The sequence below is a fragment of the Nycticebus coucang genome, chromosome 1 (genome assembly GCF_027406575.1).
Source record: "Nycticebus coucang isolate mNycCou1 chromosome 1, mNycCou1.pri, whole genome shotgun sequence".
Classification (NCBI taxonomy): Eukaryota; Metazoa; Chordata; class Mammalia; order Primates; family Lorisidae; genus Nycticebus; species Nycticebus coucang.
The window spans coordinates 14,351,541-14,378,709 of NC_069780.1; the positions used below are offsets into that span (position 1 = coordinate 14,351,541).

General features: G+C 37.2%; 1 protein-coding gene across 6 annotated transcripts in view; it reads right to left on the reverse strand.

The window, feature by feature from the left end:
* WDFY3 (WD repeat and FYVE domain containing 3) overlaps positions 1–27,169 on the reverse strand; it is a 312,335-nt gene that overhangs the window by 83,570 nt on the left and 201,596 nt on the right. For all 6 annotated transcript variants that reach the window (XM_053599488.1, XM_053599268.1, XM_053599410.1 and 3 more), the window contains 10 exons: positions 25,362–25,593; positions 23,340–23,500; positions 20,777–20,888; positions 18,553–18,743; positions 17,248–17,400; positions 12,731–12,804; positions 12,493–12,654; positions 10,586–10,680; positions 4,108–4,228; positions 3,674–3,891 (listed from right to left, as the gene is read on the reverse strand). In XM_053599488.1, the coding sequence (XP_053455463.1) occupies positions 3,674–3,891; positions 4,108–4,228; positions 10,586–10,680; positions 12,493–12,654; positions 12,731–12,804; positions 17,248–17,400; positions 18,553–18,743; positions 20,777–20,888; positions 23,340–23,500; positions 25,362–25,593 (1,519 nt within the window). The remainder of the gene's footprint in view (positions 1–3,673; positions 3,892–4,107; positions 4,229–10,585; positions 10,681–12,492; positions 12,655–12,730; positions 12,805–17,247; positions 17,401–18,552; positions 18,744–20,776; positions 20,889–23,339; positions 23,501–25,361; positions 25,594–27,169) is intronic.

The window sequence follows — 27,169 nt, forward strand, 5'->3', positions numbered from 1 at the left end:
AAAAGTTTTACTTTGCCATCTGTTTGGCTTTAGGAAGCCTGTCTATTAAGGCTTAGAAATACAACTGACAGACACAAGAATTTGAAAATGCTTCTTAAGGACATATAAATTCTATTCATTAAAAGAATAATCTCAGAGGAGCTCTAATGTTCCTGCTTGTATTTCCCTAAGAAAAAAGTGAAAACTAAAATACATACACCCAAAATCTGGAATGCTATGAAATGTAAATTGAAAATACACTTATTATAATATGGTTAATATATTTTATTTGCCCTGAAAATCAAGACAAGCTAGTTCACCTTAAATTGTCTACAAATTTAGAGACAAAGTGAATGAATAAGCCAAACAATCCTCCTGACAAGGTGGTCTGTAATCTGCTGGGAAGCAGCCAGGCAGTGGGGTGGTAAATTTGAGTGTGTCTCTAGCAATCCACAGGCTTAGCTGAATATTCAGACACCCTTCTAGAAACCTGGCTTTTTCAGGAGATGGTCAGCACCATATGGCCATAGCATCAGTATTTCTATTTAATTGTTTCCTCTGCCTTATAACTAAATTCAGAACACACTCCAAACATTTGGTTCTTTTTCTATCCCAAATCTAGTACTCAGTACACAGCCAATTTTTCAATGGAAAACTTTTATGAATAGCAACCAATAGAGGAATGATTCATTTTTATTCTGAGCAATTTATACTCCAAATAATCACATTTTTAAACTTCTTTTTCCTAGAATGAAGTAAAGCACATATTTGCAACTATTTTACATAATAAAATAAAAATTTATGTCTAGGTTTTTTTTTCTTATAAATAGTATGTTTTTCTAATTCATAAAAAATTATACAGCAATTTGCCAACTCTTTCATACATCATTCAATTTCTTAATCACAACAAACGTGAGTTAGAAATTCCTATTATCATTTTTATGACATAGAAAACACATGTTTTGTTCAAATCATAAAGTGGTATAGGTGGAAGATTTGAAACCTGATGTCTCTACTTTAGACCTATAAAATTATGCTGTTTCCCTCACCTTTAGTAATGACATTGCCGCATTTCTGAAAGACTGGCTAGATTAGAAAATGGGATTAATTTTTGTTTATATTAAATTCTAAACAAATTACAGAATTACAGTAAATTCTAAATTATGTAATAGAAATAAAATGTTTTGAGCTCTAAAAAGAAGACATCCCAGCTATTTGGGAGGCTAAATCGGGAGGACTGTTTGAGCCCAGGAATTGGAATCCAGACTGGGCAAAAGCAAGACTCCATCTCAATCAACCATGTATCAGTCAACAGAATCAAAAGACATAAAGTAGTATTTTATACACTAACTAGGAAAACAAATTTTTATGAAACTGCAGATTCTAAAATATCCCTCAAAATTAGCATTATCATTTTCCTTTCATACTATTTTTCCTCCGTAATTAATCTTTAAGAATATTTAATATGCTATTAACAATTATCAATTTAGATTCAAGTTGTAGCTAACTGAAAGTTATTTTTGTAAAGGAAAATTTGATAAAACTATTAAGTGTGAACTTAAAAAGTCAAAAACATTAGGCTGCCCTTCAGACTACAGGTAGAATCAAATGAGATGATGGATGTTTCTATACACACATATGTGTACAGATAGATATTCAGGGGAAATTAAATTAAATGGTATCAAATTTAAATTGAATTCCTACATTTCCCTTCTGGAATCAAAGTAGCACATGCAATGTGCAAACAGGTGTCAATGAAGGAGAAACAAATTCTAAGACATAAAGTCAGGTGGGCCAGACATAGTAAAACAGCTCTTTGATATTGCTGAAGTGGTGTAGTACAGTAAAAGCCAAGGATTCTCAGACACTGTTATTGCCTGGCCCAGGAAGCTTACGTAGTTAAGTCTTCCTAACTAGAAAAATTAATCCTTAATTTATATTCATTAGGTTTCATTTATTTCCTAAAAAAATTATATACTATACAATATATACCTGTCTCCAGAATCATGAAAGACAAATGAGATAACATATGTGAAAGAAATTTGCTAACCATAATATGGTATCATAAATCTCAGGTGTTGGTACCTCTCTGCTTTTGGACTTGAAACGAAGCGGTGCTACCAATTAGCATTTAAAACTTATACTTTCAAAAGAACTCACATTTAATTCCCCAGAGTTCATGGAAGTATAGCACCAAACTACCCACAATGATAATTTAAAATGTATATTTTACTTATTTATTTAGAGACAGAGTCTTGCTTTGTCACCCTGGCTAAAGTACAGTGGTGTCATCGTAGTCTACTGCGACCTCAGACTCCTGGGCTCAAGCAAGTCTCCTGTTTCAGCCTCCTGAATAGCTGAGATGACAGGTATGCGCCATCATGCCCAGATAATTTTTCTGTTTTTTTGCAGAGACACGTTCTCACTCCTGCTTAGACTGGTCTCAAACTCCTGAGCTCAAGTGATCCTCCTGCCTCAGCCTCCCAGAGTGCTAGGATTACAGGTGTGAACTCCTGCACCTGGCAAAAATGGATATTTTAAAGCAGACAATTTTCTTGAGAAATCATTTCATGGTGAAATGGAAATGCTTCACTTTTTATCACAGTCTGTTCAGACATTTTTCACATGTGAAATAACAATAGAACAGTGCTACGCTGAAAGAGCTGTCTTCCTATCACTGACATTTGAAGAAGTAGCAGAGGCAGAGCCTAGATATTCACACTTACGTTGTTTCTATAAATAAATTACACATGAAATTCTGATCCCCAATTGTCCTACATGACAAGACTAAATAGATATTTGTGATATACGCTCCTCCAAGATCAGACATGACAATTATATACAATTTTACAGTGTAACATTACAGTGACAAATGTATATTTAAAGTAATTTAGGAACTGAGTAAGTGTACTTTTCAGTAAAAACACTATTTTAAAGTAAATATTTTCCGAGGTAAGATCACTAATATGAACAGAAATACACTAGTTCAAATAAATCTAACATAGGAAGCTGCAACTTTCTAATATTAGGTAAATGATCAGATATATACTGAAAATAGATACGGTATTAGTAAGCTGAGGATAAGAAGCTTGGATGAAATAAGGGTTAAGCTTAAATCCTTGAGTGGGAATGTAATACAACTGTTAAGAGCAGGGGCTTTAGATCTGAGGGAAATGGATCCAAATTTTGATACTTGAGCTATTTGACAAGTGACTTCACCTCTAAGCCTTGGCTTTCTAATCTGTAAAATGTGCATGATGATATTTAGACCTCACAGAGGTACTGTGAAAATGAAATGTTATTAATGACATGGCACGTGTCATGAGACTGGCACAAACACACAAAACACATGCTGATTATTACTGTTACTCATTCAGTCCTACCGATAATTTGCTAATTATTAACTTGCAGAATAGAAAGGGACATATACTACAAAAATATCCTAAGGAATTCCCTGAGTTTTCAAATCTTAACATCTTGTCTCTGACTTCAGATTGTTTTGCAATTAAAAAAAGCCAAATTTGAAATGGTTTAAGCTTTTTACTGTATTATTCATTAAAATCCCAAACTCTTAGTCATACAGATACTCTGGATAATATACATTTATAAATTTTAAGTATTATTATATTATTTATAAGCTTTAAAAACAAAACAGAACAACTTATTTTCAGGCAACTGACTGTAAGTCTCATACCTAATACAGTTCCAATCTTATTAGTTAAGACAGAATCTGTCTGTTCAAGCCATCCTCCACCACTGAGTCCTTCTTTAAACTTGATGAGAATAGACTGGTTACTCAGCAGGACAACAAGAATCCTCAGGGCTGCTGTGACCGTGGTGGAGTGCAAGTGCTCCTCCATAAACATCACGATCCAGTCAAAACCCAGGACCTTGACCAGTTCTTCACAAGCTCTATTCAAAGACAGACGAAGATTGAAAAAAAAAAAAAAATTAACTTCAAAGATTAGGATTTCAAGATAAAACAAAAAGATAAGACTAGGTTTCATTCTTGAAATAGTATAAATTTTAAGGTTAAAAACATCTGTTTCAAGTCAGTGGTGTAAGTTTTTCCTCTGACTAAATAGTAACAGCAATTGGCATCATCAAGTCTAAAAAGGTTTTACTTACTGTAAATTAATGCTTGTCTTTTCTTTAGATGTATAAATTAGTTTTAGCAAGATATCTAGAAGTCTATTTCTCAAAAGTATAAGATTAGCAGATACAAGACCTCCAAACTCCTCTTCAGTACCTAAAACAAAAATAAATAAATTAAAATCCCCCACATAAACAAAAACGAAATATATAACACGATTCCTTGAAATCTCACTCGTATTTCAGGGAACATTTAGGAGTATTTTCTACTAAAATGGACAAGAAAACGGGTCAGTTAAATCATTTCTCTTTAGAACCCTGAAAACTGTTCAGTTATATTTGACATTTTCTAAACCAGTGATAATAAAGGCTGGTAGCCCTTTTTTATATTAATATTCTCTCCCCCTTCCCAATACGGAGAAAATCGTCAAATGAAGATGACACGAATAAAAATAATAATTACTAGAGACCTTCAACCTTCCCAAAATTTAATTTTTAGTTTCTTTTTGAAAGATAGTTAAATCTGTAAGATTTAAAAGTTGAAAACAGGCAATAAAAACTTATTCAATAAATTTAATAACTTTCCTAAAGGAAAGTTAGAATTACTATTTAATTATTATAACAATTAAAAGAAGAGAGGAAAAGGCACAAAGACGGACATAAGAGAAATTGGAAAAGAAAGGGAGGGAAGACGCAGTGGTTCTCAGCGGGTGGTTCTGGGAACACACAGGACTGGCGTCAACAGCCCAGCCTTCTAAAGAGCTGTGGGGTAACGACCCAGACAGCCACAGCTCCTGACACTGCATTTTGCTTTACCCCACTTCCCAGACACGGTGTCTTTTACAAACTACCCTATGTCCAGCATCATCTATTGGCACCAGTTTTTCAACCACAGGTATTCACTTTTGTCTCTGTCACATTTGGGTAATTCACTCAGTATTTCAAACGTCTTCATTATTATAATGTCCATTATGATGATGTGTGATCAGTGACCACTGATGTTACTATTATAATTATTTAGAGTGCCATGAACTGCACCATATTAAGACAGTGAACTTAACTGATAAAGTTTGTGCGTGTTCTGATTACTCCAAGGACCAGCCATTAGCCCATCTCTCTCTTCCTCAAGTCTACCTATTTCCTGAGACAACAGCATTGAAATTAGGCCAATTAATAATCTTACAACGGCCTCTAAGTGTTCAAGTGAAAGGAAGAGTCACCTGTCTCTCACTTTAAATCAAAATTTAGAAATAATTAAGCTGAGTGAGGAAGTTCTACTGAAAGCTGAGATAGGCCCAAAGCTAGATTTCTTGGGCTAAACAGTTAGCCAAGTTGAGAATACAAAGGGAAAGTTCCAGAAGGAACGTTAAGTGTTATATCAGTGAAAACAGGATGATCAGAAAACAAACAACTTTATTGCCTGCCGAAAGGAAGAAAGTTTTAGCAGTCTAGACAAAAGTTCAAACCAGCCTCAACGGTCTCTTCAGCCAAAGCCTAATTCAGAGCAGGCCCCAATTTCCTCTTCCAGTCCATAAAGGTTGAAAGAGGTGAGAAGGCTGCAGAAGAAAAGTTGGAAGTAGCGGAAGGTAGTTCATAAGAAGTCTCCATAACAAAAAGACAAGTTAATCAGAAGCTGCAGCAAGTTATCCAGAAGATCTAGCTAAGTAAGACCTCTCATGAAGGTGGCTACAGACATGCAACACGAAACAGGCTTTCAGTGGGAGAAGATGCCCTCTAGGATTTTCATAGCTAGAGAGAAGTCAAGCTTGGCTTCAAAGTTCCACAGGGGCTGACTCTTATAAGGGGCTAATGCCGCTGGTGACCTCAAACAAATGCTCCTTTATCATTAGGAAAATCCGAAGGTCCTTAAGAATTATACTAAACCTACTCTCCTCTTCCCTATAATGGAAAAATAAAGTCTAAATGACAGCACATCTGTGTACAGCATGGTTTACTGATTTTTTTTAAGGCCACTACTATGATCTACTAAAAAGATTCCTTAATATTACTACTGATATTATTACTACTACTCAAAATATTACTGCAAAATATGACTACTCATCGACAATGCAACTGGTCACCTAATATGCAGAGGGAGATATACAAGGTTAATGTTGTTCATGAATCAAGGAGTAAGTGTAACTTTTAAGTCTTATTTAATAAATACATTTGACAACAGTACAGCTGCCACAGCTAGTGATTTTTCTGATGGACACCTGGGAGGAGTAAATTGAAATCCTTTGGAAAGCATTTATAATTCTATGTATCACTAAGAACACTCATGAGGCACGAGGAAGTGGTCAAAATATCAACATTAGCACAAATTTAGAAGTTGATTGTAACGCTTGTGGATGACTTTGAGAAGTTTAAGACTTCACTGAAAACCTAATGGCTGACTGGGTAGAAACAGCAAGAGAAGTCGAATTAGATTCAGGTGAAGTTAAAGTTATGACGGAACTGCTGCAATCTCAGGACAGAACTTTTAACAGATAACAAGTTTCTTCTCATGGATGAACAAAGAAAGGGGCTTTTGTAGAAGGAATCTACTTCTAGTAAAGATGCTGAAATACTGTTGAAAGTGACAAAGGATTCAGAGTATGACATTAAGGAGTCCTTTTGATAAAGGAGTGATAGTTTTTGAGAGGACTGACTCCAATTTTGAAAGAAGGACTACTGTGGGTAAAATGCTATCAAACAGTGACACAGGTCACAGAGGAAACTTCTATTGAAAGAAAGAGTCAAGAAAATTACTTTCTTTGCATTAATTAATATTATTATTATTATTATTGCTTAATATTTCAATGTAGCAATTGTCTGATTCCTTTCCTGAATGTATTTATTTTCATTCGTTCTTTACAAGGTTTTTGTTTCTAATCCTTATCTTAAACATTGTTATTAAATTTTAAGTCTTTTTAATTTTGTGAAGGCAAAAAAACCCAGAAACCTAATTAACACATGTATATGTAAAAATATAAATAAAAATTAAAAAAAAAAAAAGAAAAGAAAGAATCAATCTACAGGGCAAACTTCAATATTGGTGTCGGGATTTTCGTTGCTTTATTACTTTTAATTGACACATAAAAAATAATTGTACATATCTATGGGATACAGTGTGGTATTTCCATATATGTATACAATGTGTAATATTTAAACCAGGGTGCTTAGTACATTCATCACCTCAAACCATGTCTTATTCTAAGAAACTGCCACAGCCATCTTAACCTTCGCAGTTGCCACTCTGATTATAGTCAGGAGTCATCAACATCATAAGATGCTCCACTAGCAAAAAGAGTATGACTGGCTGACTGCTCAGATGATTGTTAGCAAAAGAATTGTTAAACTAAGACATATACTGATTTTTAAAGATGCAAAGCTACTGCCCTCTTGATAGACTATAGTACAGTGTGAATATAACTCTTTAAAAAAATTTTTTTGAGACAGTCTCACTCTGTTGCCTTGATGAGTGGAGCGGCATCATTGGAGCTAAGCTCAAGTAATTCTCATGCCTCAGCCTTCCAAAGTAGGTGGGTCTATAGTGTGTGCCACTACACCCAGCTAATTTTTTCTATTTTTTTTGTAGAGATGGGGACTTTCTTTTGCTCAGGCTGGTCTCTAGCTCCTGACCTCAAGCAATCCTCCTGCCTTAGCCTCCCAGAGTGCTAGGATTACAGGTGCCCAGCACAACGTAAGTTTTATACGCAATGGGAAACTAAAAAAAAAAATTCACGTGACTTGCTTTATTGCAGTGTTCTGCCACTGAATCACAGATATGCCTATGTGTTCCCTTATTCTACAGCTGAAGCTCAGGCTACACTTTACCATGGTTAATGCTTTTACTTGTTTGGGCAACAAACTATTATTACTGTCTTTTAAAATGATGATTTAGTGCCTTAAACACTGTGCCTGCTCCAAGCTACCATGAGGAACTCAAGAGGCAAAGATTGGTAATTTGCAAATTGCTTTGTTGGAAGTACTGTACAAACAAGCAGTTCTCTAAGAACTGCTTCCTTTTCTTTTCTTTTTTTTTTTAGACAGAGTCTCACTTTGTTGCCCTGGGTAGAGTGCTATGGCATCACAGGTCACAGCAACTTCAAACTCTTGGGCTTAAGTGATTCTCTTGCCTTAGCTTCCCAAGTAGCTGGGACTACAGGCGCCTGCACAACACCCGGCTATTTTTTGTTGCAGTTGTCATTGATGATTAGCTGGCCCAGGCCAGGTTCAAACCTGCTGGCCTCGGTGTATGTGGCCGACGCCATACTCACTGAGCTATAGGCGCCAAGCCTCCTTTTATTTTTTTAATAATAAAATCCTCCTTTTATTTTTTCTATAATAAAGTACCAATCTACACAGAAATTAAAAATTCTCCTTAAGTTTTGTCTTCTTTTGTCACTGTCAATTATGTCTCCTCTGATTTTCAAATTCAATTTAAAACAATGAACTCTGCAAGAAATTTCCAGGTTAACTAATTTGCACTCAGAAAGTGACTTTATTTCATATTCTATCACCATTTTATGCTATTTGCTATGTATTATTTTGCCTTGATTAGTATATCATTGTTCAGCATTATTCAAGCCATTGTTTCGGGAGGCATATATCCCAAATATTGAAATTTTACTCGAAAGAAAAAACTCAAGGCCGGGCTCAGTGGCTCACCCCTGTAATCCCAGCACTTTGGGAAGCCGAGGTGCATGGATTGCTTGAGCTTATGAGTTTGAGACCAAGCTGAGATAGAGTGAGACCCTAACTCTAAAAATAGCCCAGTGTTGTGCAGGCACCTGTAGTCCCAGCTACTTGGGAGGCTGAGAAAAGAGAATTGCTTGAGCCCAAGAGTTAGAAGTCGCTATGTAAGATTTTGTCTCAAAAAAATAAAGAGAGAGAAGGAAAAAAATTACAGTTTTAATTTTTTAAGACAAAATTTATACTTTAGTACATTCTCCAGTCCATATCAAATAAATAAATATTATACACTAACAAGACTAGTGACTGTGCTTCTGACTTCCAATGGTAATAAAGTGATGATGAAATACTAGTCAAATCAACTTGCAGGTTAACAAAAAAATTTACTAATTTAAATATCCCTGCTACAGTACTGTATATATAAAACAACTTTACAAATCTACTAAATTCAATGGACAAAAAAGAAATATGGAGATTAGAGAAATATTTTTACCACATCCTTTTACACTTGAAAAAAAAAACCGTATTTTATATATAGGTGTTTCCCATGTTCGTTATTTTTACTCTCTAATGCATAACTATTCAGTTTATATTAATTTAAAACTTAGAAATAATCTTTGCATATGACAGTTAAAACATTAGAATATTAGTTTAGACTAATTAGGTTCCAAAACAGTAAGTGACATGATCTTTGATGTGTTTCTTTTACTTATATTTACATCTTTCTGGGCCAGTTTCCTCTCTTGTAAAATGGCAGTAACAGTACCTATTTCACAGGGTTGTTGCAAGATTGCATGAAGCACTTACTAAGTGTTTTCACATTGACCTGATCTTTATTCTTTTCATCCATTGCTAATTTGCTTCACCAAAGAGTTGGCAGCAGATAATCGGTCAGGATTGTGATGTGCTGGCCTTAAATGTTACTGACATACTCTGATTCACAGTAAGTCACTCAAATCTCTCAACTCTCCTTTGAAAATTGTGATTCTAACACTTTCTATTATTCACGAAGCACAGCAGAGGACTGCCAACCTGGGGGCAGTGACACTTACTGTAACAGTATTTCCTCTCCACTCTCCAGGAGTAGAGGGTTGTAAGAGTTTAACGAAAATCATTTATGTGACATAATTAATAATGTCACAGGGTAGTAATGTAAATAATGCTGAAGAAATTTAAGATTCTGTGAATTTAATTCCAGAAATCAATCTAAAAGGTTCTTTCAAGGCTTTCCAAGCAATTTTTCTGTCCTAAAATATGCAACTGGGAAACTAAACGGGAACAGAGGGAGAAAAAATATGTACTAAACAAGAAAAGCAAGAAAAAAAGAAAGAAAGAAAAGTGCTTGTCAGGGACCCAGGAACTCATAACTTATGAAATTATTTTTATATTATACTTATAGAAATGATTCTATTAAAATATCCTTTTCTTCTAGTGACTACTAATATTTAACAGGAAAGTGAAAATAAAAATAATATAGATACAATTCACTTAGCAAGTATATGTTTGTGAAGAAAGATACATAAATTTTTGAAAAATCATATAATGTTCAAATTGCATTGGAAGAGTTTGCTATATAAAGGAACATTATGAATACACTAATAAGAAAGATTTTATTTTTAAAGTAAAATTTGCACCCTATTAAATTTTGTAGGCAACACTGTACTTCTGCATACTGTATAGGCCTCATATAAAACAAATGCATGTGAGAAAAAACAAAAAAAGTAATGTAAAGAGAAAAGTTAAATGATGACATATAATTCACGTCTAATTTGTGCAAGAAAAAGTGCATAGTAAATCAGCTGATCACTCACTTTTCCAATAACCAGAATCAACTCACCAGTGTCAAGCTTCTCTTCGTTTTTTATTTCCATAACTACAAATTTCTCACAAACTGCAAAGGTTGGCAAAGTAGAAGAAATGAACTGTCCAAACCTTTAAATAAAGGGAAAAAAAATTTATGGATTTTATTTTTCCTTTCCCTCAAACAAAGTACAAAGAAGCAAAATACAAAGAAAAAAAAAAAAGAAGAAGAAAAACATACTAGCACTTATTTTAACTAATCTTTCATGGACAGTTAGGGGATTGTATTTAGTTTGCTCCCTCTTGGATTAGGCCAAATAACATTATATACAATACTGTTTTTGAAATATAGGGAAAATTCAGTTTTCCAAATGTATGAATTCTTTAACACCCAAATTACTTCAAAAACAAATCTGCATGATCTAAATTAAAATTTCCTAACCTTATCTATACAGATCCACTGTAGCCTGGTGGTTAAGAAACTAGGTTTATAGTTAAGATTAAAATCTTGGGTCCATTACTTTATATAACCAGAGTCAAGTAGCTTAACTATGGGCATTTATTTCTTCATTTATAAAGTAAGGAAAAAGGGAAAAATACAAACTTTGATAGGTTTCATTAATAATTTCAGCAGCATGAGCATTGTAATACTAGGTACATTTTAAATAAACATTGTTGATAATGACAGTTATAATTCTCCAAAATAATTCTTCAGCTCCACTTTTAAATCTGTCACCAAGCATGTTTTCAAGGTAAATGAATATAAAAGTCAGTGATGTACAAACATACAGATTGGATATTAGCTATAGCTGCAGTCCCCAATCCCCAGCCACTGATAAGACCACTACCACTCAGCCACTAGTCCTCACCTGTTAGGAACCTGGCTGCAGAGCTGGTAAGCACAGGTGAAAAAGAGAAGCTTCGAGTTTATTTATAGTCACTCCCCATGTGTGTAACTGCCCACGCCGCCTCCTGTCAGATCAGCGGTGACATTAAATTCTCACAGGAGTGTGAGAAATAAGGTAAATATTTACTAGTGTAAAATGCACCTGCCAGGGATGTAGGCAGCACACTCCTTGTGAGACTCAAACACCTGATGATCTGAGGTGCAGATGTAATGTGCTTGAATCATCCCAACCCCCGCCCCTCAACCCTTCTATGAAAAATTGTCTTCCATGAAACCAGTCTCTGATGCCAAAAAGCTTGGAGACCCGTGTTCTATAGAGCATAACTGAAGAAATGGGTGTGATTTCATCTGAGCTACCTGGGCAATCACACAAAAAGCAGTGATCAACTCGGGTTTAACCAGTTCTCAACTTGGAAAATACTTTGATTGGGGTAGTTTGTTTTTACTGTTTTCCTTCCATAATCCCCGACATAGGACTTGTCATGTGAACACAAGAACTTCGCAAGACTTTCTCAGACACTGCACAGTTAATGTCTTACATACATTTCACATTGTTAGCAAACTATCACTCACATTATATAAGAAGTCTGAACAGGCAACAATAAAATATCATCACATTGGTGAGCAACGGAGACCAAACAGAAAAGGGGTGGTATGACCTCTCTAGGGGTGTGTGTCTGTGTCTGTGTCTGCGTCCACACATGTATATAAATTAGCAGGGCTTGGAGAAGAGGGATGAGGAATTCCTGTACTGGACACTTTCGTGTGCAGCCACTCACTCTCACCAGGCTGACTGCCACATCTTTGCTCACCAACATGCTACACTAGTAGCATATTACTCACCAGCAGCTACAACTGGCCCAGCTCCACAAAGGTAAGATAGTAACATATGTATGTGTTGCATGCCTCCCAGATATCTCCCAGAATAGTATTAACATTTCAGGTGTTATAATACGGGAACAGGAACTGATTGCCTTCATCTTAATCTCACTCACACTTTTAGTTAATAACAAGACAAATACAAAAATTTTCACTACCTGAGAAGATCGTTGCTGTTGGGAAAGCCTTGGAGTAAGAAGCTCAGCACATTACTAATAGCAGTAATTGTAGGCTGGGATAAAGACATGTCTCGAAGAGTCAGTAGCAGCTTTGGGATTAACTGGAATTCCCTCATTAATTTGGCATTCTTTGAAGCTTCACTGTAAGAGAAAGAAGATTTCATACACTGTGCTATCACCTTTTCTGTAACTGAACAACAAAAGTATTAACTTATACCTGGACTCTGTGAGCAGTTCGATAAAGTGTTCAAATAAGGAAAGATGAAGTTCATATGGTGCGTGGAGCCAGACCTACAATAATAAAGAACAATGGTGTATTTAAGGTTTAAAAATACTGATGCCAATCCAACAAACATGTATGCATATGTAACTTATCTCACTTAAAATTATTGTGTAAAGCCCAATAAAATGACACACGAAGGGAAAAAAATTAAAAGACAAAGAAATAGGCCAAAAAATGATAGAGATTATGGACTTAACCTGAACTATTAAAAAGCTGTTATACTGTCCCATATAATGGAAAAAATGAAAATGATGAGGAATGAAATGGAAGATAACCTAAAGCCCCCGAACAACTAGACATGAAAAATAAAATATCTGAAGTAAAAAGTTTACTGGATGGCACTAATAGCTGATTAGATACTACAGAAAAACAATTCAGGAAACTTAAAGACCTAACAATAAAAACTTTTTTTTGAGACAGAGACTCACTGTGTCGCCCTGGCTAGAGTGCCGTGGCGTCACAGCTCACAGCAACCTCTAACTCCTGGGCTTAAGCGATTCTCTTGACTCCACCTCCCAAGTAGCTGAGACTACAGGCACCTGCCACAACACCTGGCTATTTTTTGTTGCAGTTGTCACTGCTGTTTAGCTGGCTCAGGCTGGGATCGAACCTGCCAGCCTCAGTGTATGTGGCTGGAGCTGTAACCCCTGTGCTATGGGCACCGAGCCGAACAGAAACTTTTCAAAATGCAGCGTAAGAAAAAACACTAAAAAGAAAGGACCAGCTTCTGTTCATTAGTGACCTGTGAGACCGTATTAAGCAGTCTAACATACATGTGTGTGACTGGTGTCTAGAAAAGGGTGGAGGAGCAGGATAGTAGGATTATAGTTTAATAATGGATGAAAACTTTCAAATTTGATGAAAATGACAAACTCACAGATCAATAAACCTAAACAGAAGAAGCATAAAGAGAACAATGGAATGACTGACACCTTGAAAATGTGAAGAGAAAAACAGTCAACTAGAATTCAATTCATGCAAAATATCCTTAAAAAGGAAGAAAAAGAAGAAAATGTTTCCAGATGAGAGAATTCATCACCAGCAGACCTGCAAACGTGAAATGTTAAAGAATTTCTGCAGGAAGAATTATATAAGATAGAAATTTAGGTTTAAATAAGTAAAAATACCATAAATACTACATATGTGGGCAAATATAAAAGTGTCTTTTAAAAACAGTTGATCATTTAAGGCAAAAATAATCAAACTATTGTGAGGATTGTCAGCATAGAGAAGTACATGTTATGACAACGACAGCACAAAGGACGGAAAGGAAAACTGGAAGTCCTTCATTGTAAGGTCTTTATAAGGCATGATGCTCTTCAAAGACAGACTGAATTGTTTTAGATGTATATTACAAATTCTAGAACAGTCACTAAAAAAGAAAATGTTTATACGCTATTACAACTATTTTACTTATCTTTGTCAAATGGCTGTTCTAAAAATGAGAAGAATTCAGTACTGGAAGATTACTGGTGGTTTGGGGAATCTAGGGATGTTATATGAAGCCATAAGTCAAGGAACTATAAAATGAAGTCAAAATTTGTTAAGTAACTAAATTTTTGATGTTTATGTATTAGATTTTAATTGGAAATCTGAAATTAAAGATAATCCTTGGTTTAAATGTGTCAGGCTCGGCGCCCATAGTTCTCAGCGGCTAGGGAGCCAATCATATACACTGAGGCTGGTGGGTTTGACCCCGGCCCGGGCCAGCTGAACAACAATGACAACTGCAACAAAAAACAGCCAAACGCTATGGCAGGCGCATGTGGTCCCAGCTACTTGGAGGCTGAGGCAAGATAATCACTTAAGCCGGAAAGTTGGAGGTTGCTGTGAGCTGTGATCCTACAGCACTCTACTGAGGGTGACACAGTAAAACTGTATCAAATAAGTAAATAAATAAATAAATGTATCGGTTACCAGATGAAAACAGGTTAGGCTGACCTAGGTAAGTCTCTCTCACAATCTTTTCTGCATCCAATTATTTCTGCTTTCACAAATTTTTAATTATCTAGTCCTTTGTCTTTTTCTTTTAATGAATTAAATGCCTTAAGGCATGGACCCTGTCTTTTTATTTTCACATCCTTAGTAGCTAACATGGAGTTTGGTTCAAAACTATTCAGTAAATGGTTTTTTTTTTGTTTTTTAGAGACAGTTTTATCTTGTCGCCCTTGGTAGAGTGCTGTAGCATCAGAGCTCACAGCAACCTCCAGCTCGTGGGCTTAGGCGATTCTCTTGCCTCAGCCTCCCGAGTAGCTGGGACTATGGGCGCCTGTCCCAACACCTGGCTATTTTTCTGTTGCAATTTGGCCAGGGCCAGGTTTGAACCCTCCACCCCTGGAATATGGGGCCAACCCCCTACTCATTGAGCCACAGAAGCCGCCCCAGTAAATGGTTTCTAAAAGAATAAGAAGTTTGGTATTAGAACTTTGATCAGGCTGAGAAATATGCAGGAAAATAAATCATTGCAAGTTCTTGAATAAGTGATGTAATTATGACCTTGGATGAGTAAGGTCACAAAGGATAGCCTGAGAAAAGGGCGAAGGAAGTGACAGTCCTTCTAGCACATAGGAGAAAAATGATTAGGGCTTAGATTAGAATTAGAGGTGAAAAGGTGGACTATTTGGTTTGGGAAAGCAGAATCCACATGACTAAAAAGTAGACTGTCTACACACAGGGAAGTAGACAGAAGCTGATTTTTCAGTTTCAATGTTGGTGTTATTAATAGAAACAGAGGAGTCAGAAGGAAGGACTCATTTGGGGAGGGATTTGAAGTGCAGTTAAGGTGTTGCAGGGACATAAAATGGAAATAGTGAGCACAAGTTAGAAATAAGTCTAGTACTTGGACATCAAGGTTGGAGGGAGATTTGAAAGTCAACTCCACAGTGATTGGCTGTGGGACTGAGAGTTTAAAGAAAACAACAAATTAAGAAAAATACAAAGAATATAGACAACTTTACATAAAATAAGGAACACTTCATAGCCAGGAAATTATTGAGAAACTAGTTAAGAAAGACAACCATGGAAGTAATGCCCGAAAACCAGCAAGTTAAAAGAAGAGGGAAGAGGGTGGCGCCTGTGGCTCAGTGAGTAAGGCGCCGGCCCCATATACCGAGGGTGGCGGGTTCAAACCCGGCCCCGGCCAAACTGCAACCAAAAAATAGCCGGGCGTTGTGGCGGGCGCCTATAGTCCCAGCTACTTGGGAGGCTGAGGCAAAAGAATCGCTTAAGCCCAGGAGCTGAAGGTTGCTGTGAGCTGTGTGATGCCACGGCACTCTACCGAGAGCCATAAAGTGAGACTCTGTCTCTACAAAAAAAAAAAAAAAAAAAAGAAAAGAAGAGGGAAGAGACCCTCCCAAACGCTACTGAGCACTAAGTGTAACCCGTGCATTTCTATTCAGGAGGAGGCTGCGAAGGAGCACTGAAAACCTACTTTCAGTAAAGCATCGGGACACACAGTTTGCGAGGGGACCTGCAGTAGTCACGAGGAAGAAGAGTTCGGGACCAGACACCAGTCAGCAAACATGAAGTGTTGAAGTGTCAGGTGCTACTCTGGGTGTAGGGACACGGAGGTGAACAAGACAGACACGGTCTCTGCAATCACTAGGGTTTCACAGGGATGCTGTATATAAATTTAGAGACACTGAGTAATATGCAAAGTGCTGTGAACAGGAAGTGGAGAAAGGACATGAGTGATTAAGCGGTGCCTTGAAAGGACAGGGTCAAAGCTGCTATGGGCAATAATTTAGAAGTGAAAATCTTGTTGCAATTTTGGTAAAATGAATGTTATTTTACTATGTAGTTGCTAGTAACCAAAATTACAGGTATAGATTCCTATTTTTGGAAGGAAAGTTTCTATCAGAATTGTTTGATAAAACTAGATTTGGCCCTTGTAATGCACCACTGGCAGCAGCAAATTAGCTAGGCAGTTACATGCACTGTACCATTTCACTTCTAAAACATCTATAAAATGGAATACCCTTAGAGAGAAGGAATGCCATACTATTCTTTTTTTTTTTTTTTAATTTTAGACAGAACCTCACTCTGTCGCCCCAGTCTAGAGTGCTGTGGCATTAGACTAGCTTAGGGCAGCCTCAAATTCCTGGACTCAAGTGATCCTCCTGCCTCAGCCTCCCAAGCAGCTGGGACTATAGGCACCTGCCATGACACCCAGCTAATTTTTCTATTTTTAGTGGAGATGGGGTCTTCCCCTTGCTCAAGTTGGTCTTGAACTCCTCACCTCAAGGGATTCTCCTTTCTCAGCCTTCCAGGTGCTAGGATTACAGACGTGAGCCATTGCACCTGGCTACTCTACTTTTTATATTTTGCTAAATGATATTAATATGAACATCATAAAATTATAGAATTTTCAGCACATTTCTGACATAAAAGTTTGTAATTATACAGAAGAAACGGGTTCACTGTTTATGTATTAATGGTGTTTATATACGTACTTCAAAATCACAAAGGAGGTCCTGAAAAGCAGTTGAATTGGGAATAATGGAGGTCTCATGTCCACTATCCACAGTTCCCACTAAAGAAAAAGTTAGATGGAGGATGTGGCTGTTAAGAAGGGAACGTTTCTTCTTAAGCAGCATTGCCAGCAACTATAAGAAAGTAATACCAAATGCCTGTTGATAAATTATCATAACACATATTACACACACACACACCCAACCTGCAGACTCTCTATATAGAGCAGTTCTTGAGACTTCCAAGCTGATTTCTAAATTTTTATCATAACATTAGAGAAAATCTGATAAAGTAATCCTATCATTCTATTATTAAAATACCTACTTTTACATAAACCCATTTAATTATTTTAGTAGTTGTTACCATCAAGTACGTACACTTTCACAATTTTCTACTCTTTTCCTCCACATAAAAGGTTTTTCTCTTTTGCAAAAGTCTTTATAATTTTAAAGGGCTAAATAACATGCTATGGAATGCTTACAGTATAATTAGTCATTCTCATATTATTATTGGTACATCATTCAGATTATTCCTACTTTTTATGATAAACAATGCGGCAAATAATCATTTTTTAATTTTTCCAAAACAAAACACTTATCCAAATAGTGTAATTATACCTATACAACACAGTAGACAGTATATTCACTACCGAGAACTAATGGCTAAAGATGGCGTTTGTACTTCATCTGTGATAGATGAATTTAATCTTGCTTCAAACATTTCTCTTCTTACACATAACTTTCTGCCTAAATTGGTACAGAGTGTAGACAAGTGAATGCTGCACATTATTAATTGCACATGAGTTTTCAGGAGTAAAGAGGAACAAGGCCACACTTACTATGTAGCGGCTTCCACATCTCCCAAGTAAGGGAAGGGAGGTGAAAGCTGATGGGAGTGGAGAGACGAGGAAACCGGGAGAGCCCTGGCTCTACCACCAACCCCACAGGATCTCGAGGAGGGGCTAACAGGGCTCTATTTCATTTCATTCCCATTTCCACAGAGAAACACATTCAAATGTTCTGGAAACATATTCCAATGTGTCAAAGCTACATGAAAATAATGTCACCTAATTCAAGGGTTTAGTAAGACTTGAGATCAAGGCTACATTAAAATAAAACAATTCATATTCTCATTTGACACATGTTAATTTTAATTAAAAGTGCTGGATCTTTTAAGTTTCTTGGACAATGTAATTTTCCGGAGTTTGAAACAACATGAATAACAACGAAAATTAGAATATCTTTTGGTGCAAAGTGAAGTTAAGGCAAAGCTTCATGGTTACCAACCTGGTAGCCCTTAATTCTTTCCATTTCTTTGCTGGCTAGTGGGTTACTCTTGACCACACAGACCAGGGCCTTGACAGCTGCATATAATCCTTCCACATCAGAGGCCATGGCCACCAGGCCCAGGATGGCTGCAGCCCCACCGATGTACTGCAAAGTAGTGGCAACAGGCTTAGGGACAAATGTTCTTACTCCTGATTAAAAGACAGGGAAAAATAATTAAAATGAATTCCCCATGTGAACAAGAACTGAACAGATCACCTTAACAGGTTTTTAATTAATCATAAATTTTATTTTTAAGATATTCTGTCCTAAAATGCAAATTCTAAAAAAGAAAAAAAATATATAGCCAGAATTTGAAAGATGGCAATAAATCCTAATGTGTATATACTCTCAGGGATGAGTCTGGGAGCCAAGGAGAGGGCAAAGAAGAGCTGGGCTTTTGAGCATGCACAGATGTTTCCACTGTGTGGCTTGGAAGCAGTACTCGCAGTTCATAGGTTTGGGAAATATATTTTGAGGTTGAATGTGAGTGCCTTACAGCTTCTGTTGGGAAATAAACTTGGGGAAAACACAATCACTTTAATTCTATAAACTGAAGCCAAAGAAGTTATACTGGCAGGGATAAAGTATTTCCTATAAATAGGCTAAGAAAAGCACATTACTGAGTATTTCCCAAAGCTTCTAATAGTTAAATAACCTCAGAACAGTACATGTAGTGACCCCAGGAGATCTTAACTTTGTGGAAACAGTCCTGGAACTGTCAGTCAATTTTTAAAAAACAATCACATCTACATTCCTAACATTTTTTTAAAGGCATTGTTTGAATGTCACTTGTCTAATGATCAGGACTGAGATTTTAAAAAATAAAATTATTCTGCATTTTATATTTTTCTGTGCTTTGTAGCCTTCACAATACTTTCATGTATTATGGCAGGCCCTGGATTTTGAAAACTACCTTCTAAGGTAATTAGGGCCAGTATCATTCGGTAGTTTATAGACAAGAACACTGAAGTTCATAAAGCTGGAACATCTCACAGTAACAGATGAGGGGCTGGAACCTCAATCTTTCAACTCTTCACTGACTGCTCTTTCCACTATACTACAGAAAAGGACACAAAGCAGTGTGCAGGAAATATTTCTTGAACAAAAGAAAATGATTATGTGCTTCAGAATAAAGAAAACTGTTGTATTAATGCAGTGTTATAAAAGAAAGAAAACTAAGGTGTGTGCACATCACTGGGACAATAAAAATTCTCAAGGGCTGATAACATGGAAGATTCTGACCAACACAACATTTTTTGTTAATCTAAAAAGGAACTAGTATCATCTACTGATTTGTACATTAAAAGGCATAATCTTTGTCTTTGAACTTTTTGGATGATTTGATTGGATTATGTCTCAAGGTGCTATTCAACAACAATGAACAACAAAGATCAACTTTTATTTATTTATTTATTTTTGAGACACAGTCTGATTCTGTCACCCTGGATTGAGAGTGATGTGGCGTCAGCTCACAGCAACCTCAAACTCTTGGGCTCAAGAGATCCTCTTGCCTCAGCTGTTCATGTAACTGGGACTATAGGTGCCCATAGTGTCTTCCAGCTGGTTTTTCTGTTGTCAGTAGAGATGGGGTCTCACTCTTGCTCAGGCTGGTCTCAAACTTGTAAGCTAAAGCAACCTACCTGTCTCGGCCTCCCAGAGTGCTAGGATTACAGGTGTGAGCCACAGGCCCCGCCAGGCCAACAATCAACTCTTTTAAAGCAGAGAAGGCTCTATAAAATGTCCACGAGCAGCTCTGTCACCTGGGCTAGAGTACAGTGGTGTCATCATATCTGAGATTCAGTGTTTATAGCAAAGCTTTTATCTCTAGCTTATTTCTAGTAACAGGAACACTTCATGAGGAAGACCACTGTTACACCTAACCATTAAACAACCATTGATTAATGGTTAGTTGAAACAACAATCAATTCATAGTTCTGAATCTTAACACCTTTTAAATGCGGTTTGAAGTTTACTACTAGGAAACTAGTAGGATTTTATGAAAGGTTATGATTTTTAAAGTTGACTGAAATTTGAGATTGTCATATTAATCTCTAAATGTTGCAAGAAAATTACAAGTCGGTGCTATAAAATATGAACTTAAAAACTACCCCTCCAATAAGGAAAGTGAATGTGTATCTGCAGACAAATGAGAAAATCTGCAACGACAGACAGGTGGACTCACCCAAGTATCCGATCAGGGCAGCCCCGACTGTCCGGGCAGGCCCGTTGAGGTGTCCTGCTGAGTTGTGTATCAACTTCACAGGAGTGGCATTCTCATGGGAGGAAATGCCTAACTGAAGAACAGGAAAGAAAAATAATGTAACTAAAGAAGAACAGTCTCTACGTTTTAACTGGGAAAGAAACCAGACACATCTCTGGTGACACATTTTTCTTCTCCTCCCTGATCAGAATATCGACAAAAGAGCAATTATTTTAAAAAATGTACAAATACTTCCAAAATGTGGAAACTCACAAAAAGTAAGTAAAATACAATCTACTGAGACACAGATGGCAAGGAGATCTTAGGACACAGTATCAAGGGTCTTTCTGGATGAAGTTCTGTTGTGGTTTAAAGGCTGTTACCGATCACTGCTTTATCATATTCCTGATTAGTGATGCCATAAATTATACGTGTATAAGAGTTCTACAGATAAAACATACCTACACAAAGGGATGTTAAAATTTTAAACATACACACAGGATCTGTTTTCAAAGCAAAGTTAATCCTAGGGTCTTACTTGTATTATTATTCACTGTGATACTTAATTTGGGTACAGTTTATATGCTCTTTGGAGTTCACGTGTGTGCATGTATACAGACAAACTCTGCACAAGAGCTGGCAATACTTACTATTCCAAGTCTCTTGATCTCCTTCCCATTGGGCTCTGCCTCCAACACCCAGACAAAATGGCTTTTCAAGCTTAAAGGTGAGTGTCCGCCTTGCTGACCCCACGGTCAGTCCTCATTCCTCCTCTTACTCGATGGCTTAACACATTTTTGCCCCCATGAACCACTGATTTCAACAATACCACACATGCCTAGGTTTTCTCCTTTCTTGCAGACTGCTACTTCTCAGTTTTCTTTCTTTTTTTTTTTTTTTGAGACAGAGCCTCAAGCTGTCGCCCTGGGTAGAGTGCCGTGGCATCACAGCTCACAGCAACCTCCAACTCCTGGGCTCAAGAGATTCTCTAACTTCAGTCTCCCAAGTAGCTGGACTACAGGCACCCGCCACAACGCCCAGCTATCTTTTGCTTATAGTTCTCGTTGTTTGGCAGGCCCGGGCTGAATTGGAACCCGCCAGCTCAGGTGTACGTGGCTGGCGCCTTAGCCGCTTGAGCTTTAGGTGCTAAGCCTCAGCCTTCTTTTCTGATTTTTCTTTATCTCCCCACTCTCCAACACTGGACTGTCCTGGTTTCAGTACTCAGAGCTATCTTTTCTCCATCTACGGTTATGCTTTGGTGAGTACACATACTCTTGTGGCTGTAAATACCACGTGTCAATGTCCACAGCACTCAAACTTCTCCCCTGAAGTACAGATTCATATTTCCAGTGAATGGACTTGATATCGCTGCTAAGATGTTTAATCTAACACTTGTTGAACTTTTCTAAAACAAAATTTTCAACATTCCTCCCAAATCTATTCGTTTTGTAGTTTTCTCCAAATCAGAAAAGGTGACTCCATTTTCCTGATTGTTTAAGAAAAAACCTTGGAGATACCCTTGACTCTCACACTCCACACCCATCCACATTCCGCCACCAAAAACTATTAGTGCTACCTTCATAACCATTACAACTACTGTCACCCCAGTTAGGGCCACCATAATCTCTTACAGGTATTATTTATTGCATTGGCCTCATGACTGGTCTCCCTGCTTCTAACTTTGTTTCTCTTCCATCTTCTCCATAGAAGTCGCAGTGACCCTGGTTAAAATGCAAGTTACAACACTTCCCTCCTAGGTCTGGAACTCCATAAAGCCCTCCATCTCACTTAGTCTAAGAAGCCGATGTCTATAAAACCTGAACAGTCTGGCACCCATGAGCTCTGCTAAGCTGGCTTTCTCTCATCTCACTCTTCCCACACCTGCCTCTGTGGTGGCCACGTGCAGTGCATTTCTCCGGGGATTGGATTTACGCTCCTACAAGACAAAACACCCTCAAATCCACACGTGTACTCCTGTGGCTTTATGTCTCATCCCTATCAAGTCTCTGCTCAAAATTCACCCTATCAGTGAGGCCTTCCTTGACTGTCATAGGTAAAACTAGAAGCTTCTCTCTTTTCCCTCTTTCCTGTTTTATTTTCCTGAATAGCACTCATCACCTTCTACTTTATAATTAGGTTATTTGCTCAGTTATTATCAATCCGTCTCTTCCACTAGAAAGTAAGAAACAAAGGCAGGGTCTTTCTTTTTAGCCATAGCTATGCCCCGACCCAGCGGGTACCTAACACACAGTAGCTCATCTACATGAGCGTGGTTGAGTTACAGGCTTAAAAACAGCAAATTTTTCTTTAGTTTTCTAAAGTATAATTATCATTTTACAAGAATGAATATAAATCATGTGCTCACCACAGAAAAAAAATTTCGCTTTTCCAAATTAAGCTAAATATCTGAATGTGAATTCACATAAACCAAACACAATACATGAAAGGCAGCGTTTTTAGCAACTACTCATACCTGCAAGATAGTCCCAGGATATGCTCCTATAAGAATCAGTCACAGTTTATTCCAGGAAATCATTCTGCTTACCTGCTTAGCGATGGCTTTGCTATCCAACTTGTTATACACCTTCCGGATCCTTGCCACTGTCAGGGAGGACACGGACAGCGCATAGAGGCCAAATGACACCTTTTCCTCTGGAACCAGTGACACCGGTGATGGGGCGACCCCTTCGGATTTTGCATCTTTACCTTCAAAAGAATAATAATTCTTTTTTTTTTTTTTGAGACAGAGCTTCAAGCTGTCACCCTGGGTAGAGTGCCATGGCATCTTAGCTCACAGTAACCTCCAACTCCTGGGCTTAAGCGATTCTCTTGCCTCAGCCTCCCAAGTAGCTGGGACTACAGGCGCCTGCCATAACGTCCGGCTATTTTTTGGTTACAGCCGTCATTGATGTTTGGCAGGCCCCCAGCTGGATTCGAACCCGCCAGCTCAGGTGTATGTGGCTGGCGCCTTAGCCGCTTGAGCCACAGGCTCTGAGCCAGAATGATAATTCTTTTAAAAATCACCAGTAAGTCTCTTTATCCTAACACAAGTTTTTTCATTGCTACTATCATTTTTCAATGGGCAGACTTGAAAAACAAATTTTAAAAAGTGGACTAAGGGAACTAAATTAAAAAGGTGTTCTACTTAATTTTCAGCTTTTCATTTGTTTCTTTCATTAGAAATAGAGACAAAAATCTAGTCATAGACCTTTATATTCCAAGTTTACTCTTAAAATATACTCAACATAAAGCACAAAGTAAAAGTAAAGTATTTCAGTTGTTGCCTGACAAATCATAAAACACCCGCCCCCCCAGACTCAAAGGAAGAAGGGAATAAAAATGAATGAAATGTCCATGAGCTCTGTAGCACCAAGACCCTCCCTGACAAAAGCCCTCCAGCAGGCCTGCCTATTATCCCAGACAGTGCAATAGAATGTTAAGAGCATAAGTTTTGAAGCTAAATGACCAAGTTTGAATATTGTTTTATCACTCAAAAGGTGTCGGAATTACACATTTTTGTGCCTCTCTGTGAAATGGGGATTATGATGACAGTACCTAATTTATAGTGTTTTGAGAGGAACATATATACATGGAAGGCTCAAAACAATTTTCTTACTAACTTATTAGCACATAGTAAGTGTTCAAGAAGTGCTAGCTTTTTTTTTGTAGAGACAGAGTCTCACTGTACCGCCCTCGGGTAGAGTGCCGTGGCGTCACACGGCTCACAGCAACCTCTAACTCTTGGGCTTATGCAATTCTCTTGCCTGAGCCTCCCGAGCAGCTGGAACTACAGGCGCCCGCCACAACGCCCGGCTACTTTCTGTTGCAGTTTGGCCGGGGCTGGGTTTCAACCTGCCACCCTCGGCATATGGGGCCGGCGCCCTACTCACTGAGCCACAGGCGCCGCCCCAGTGCTAGCTTTTTATTAGATAGTATCTAAATCAAGAATATGAAAAAAGTTATAGGATTATGACCATTTACCATATACTCCTGCTAATCCATCTGAGACCCACGGCAGAATCAGAACAAGGGAATGAAAGACACCATTCAGAAGGGGCACTACAAAGGAGCTGGCAGCTTAACATCAGTACCTTTGATTCTAAATTTTTTTGGGGGGAGAAAGGATAACAAAAAGTGGAATGTAGAAATAAAGAGAGGAGGTTGTCAGTTGGTCTAATCTAGAGGTAATACACACGTGTTTGTTGAACCTTCTGTTCTTCCTTTAACAAGAGTAGCTACACTTTAATGTGCATCATGGACTAGGAGACATTACAGAAAGAGAACAGGGTTGAGATTGGACTCTTAAGAGTAACACTTACACTGAGGAGTCAGTAAGAGAAACTGGATAATTAGTGATGAAGAATAAAGACTAAGAATCAGGACAGTACAGAGTGATCAGTAGAGGAGAATGTTTTACATGGTGGGAGTGGTCACTAGGATCAAGCTGAAGAAAACTGGACAAGGCCCTTTTCCTAGACAAAAATACGTACAATCTTATACACGCACGTGTGTAACGCTGCGGGAGTTAAGTTTCATAAACTAAGAGAATTAAGAGCAAGTAACTCACATGGCGTACATACAGCCTGAAAACTTCCAACATAATTTGGTCCAAGTTCAAAAATGGTGGTAACATTTGAAGGAGGCAAAACTTCTTCCAGAAAGTGAGTGGGTCCCAGGCGCCAAACTAACGAAGCCATTTGGCGCTGGGCAGGTGGCGTACCAACGTAGGCGTAGACTGTGCTCACCACTGGTGGATTTGCAGAGCTTGAACCTCCAGAAGTGCTGTGAACATAATGAAGCTGTAAGACAAAAGCAAACGTGTAAGATGTGAAGAAACACTTGCACCAAAAAACAAAACAAAACAAAAAACCCTTCGACCGTGTGTATTTCATTATCCCAAAGTTACACAACCTTTTAAATGTACAAAAACATCTGGGATTGAGGAAGGTAAGGGCAGGGCAAGATTCAGGGATCTGAAACTGTGTATCAAACACGGCAGCTGAAGATCTGTTATTCAGTTGTCTAACTCAGACTCTTTAATGCTAGAAATGGCAATAATCAAACAAAGGGATATTGTCACTGGTTGGTTTGCATCAATTAATATGCTTCTCTAAAATTTTACTGTTGATATAAAAAGAGATTTCCATCATGGGATTCAAATGGTCTTAAAATTAGATGTTACCTTCAGTGTGAGTCTACTAAATAAAATTGAGGAAAGTGCTTTATAGACATAAAATACTAGAAAAATATTAAGAAAAAGGAATAGTCTCTGTATGCACTGCAATTTATACTAATATAGATAAGCCTCAATCTAAAGTACTAACCACTATTGATTGACATTTTCAGATTTGAAATTAAAACTACTGTTTATTGATGGGTGCCTAAGTTATCATTCAGTTCACTTATAATAAATGGTATAATTTGGCAGAGTATAAGAGATAAGGTTATTAAGTTGCTTTTTCATACAGAGGCAGTTGTCATCACTAAGGCAGATTTTATCACTTAATGACATTTCCACTGATTTATCTGTTATAACATCATTTCATCTACTATTCTATATAATATTCTGTTATAACATCATACCATCTACTGTTCTATATATTAACAAACAATTCTTGGTGATGTTAATAGTATAAATACAAAGACCAACATGTGAACTAAAGTTGATTTCATAGTACTGTGACTACTCAAGGTCACAGTGATGTAAATATATTTAATAATAAATTTCCTATCCCTAAATTCTAGAAGTTGGTAATATTTTTACTTTTACACACACACACAAGGAGCAATCTACTACACAATCAACAAGCCCATTTCAAATGGAATCATGTATACAAATAATTAATGACTATTCCCCCAAGGAACATTTTAGAGTTTATGATACTGAAACATGGTGTCATAATAAAATACCATTATCATTAAGGAAGGAAATATGTTAAAAGATGCTGGTTTCAGTTCTTTTTAAACTTTAATTCACACAAAATGATAGTTTTACTTTGTTACTGGTTTCAAGTACTAATATTCTAAAATAGATAGTGTCTTTTAGAACTTGAAGATTTTTAAGAGTTGGCTCACTGAGTTGTATGGAAAATTACTAGCAGCATTCTTCCTGATTCATAAAATGGAACTTCACCTATTTTTTATTGGTTACTTCAACTCTCTTCTCTCTCTTCTGAATACTATCACATAGATATCTGGAGTGATATTTATATACTCATTTATTTAACAAACAAAAAACTGAAGGTCTGTAATATAAGGGAATAATCCAGGAGATATGAAAACAGAAAAAAACCAATTCTGGTTCTGAAGAAATATAGAATTTTCTGGATGAAATTAAAATAATAACAGTGAAGCAATAAAACTGTGTGTTCACAG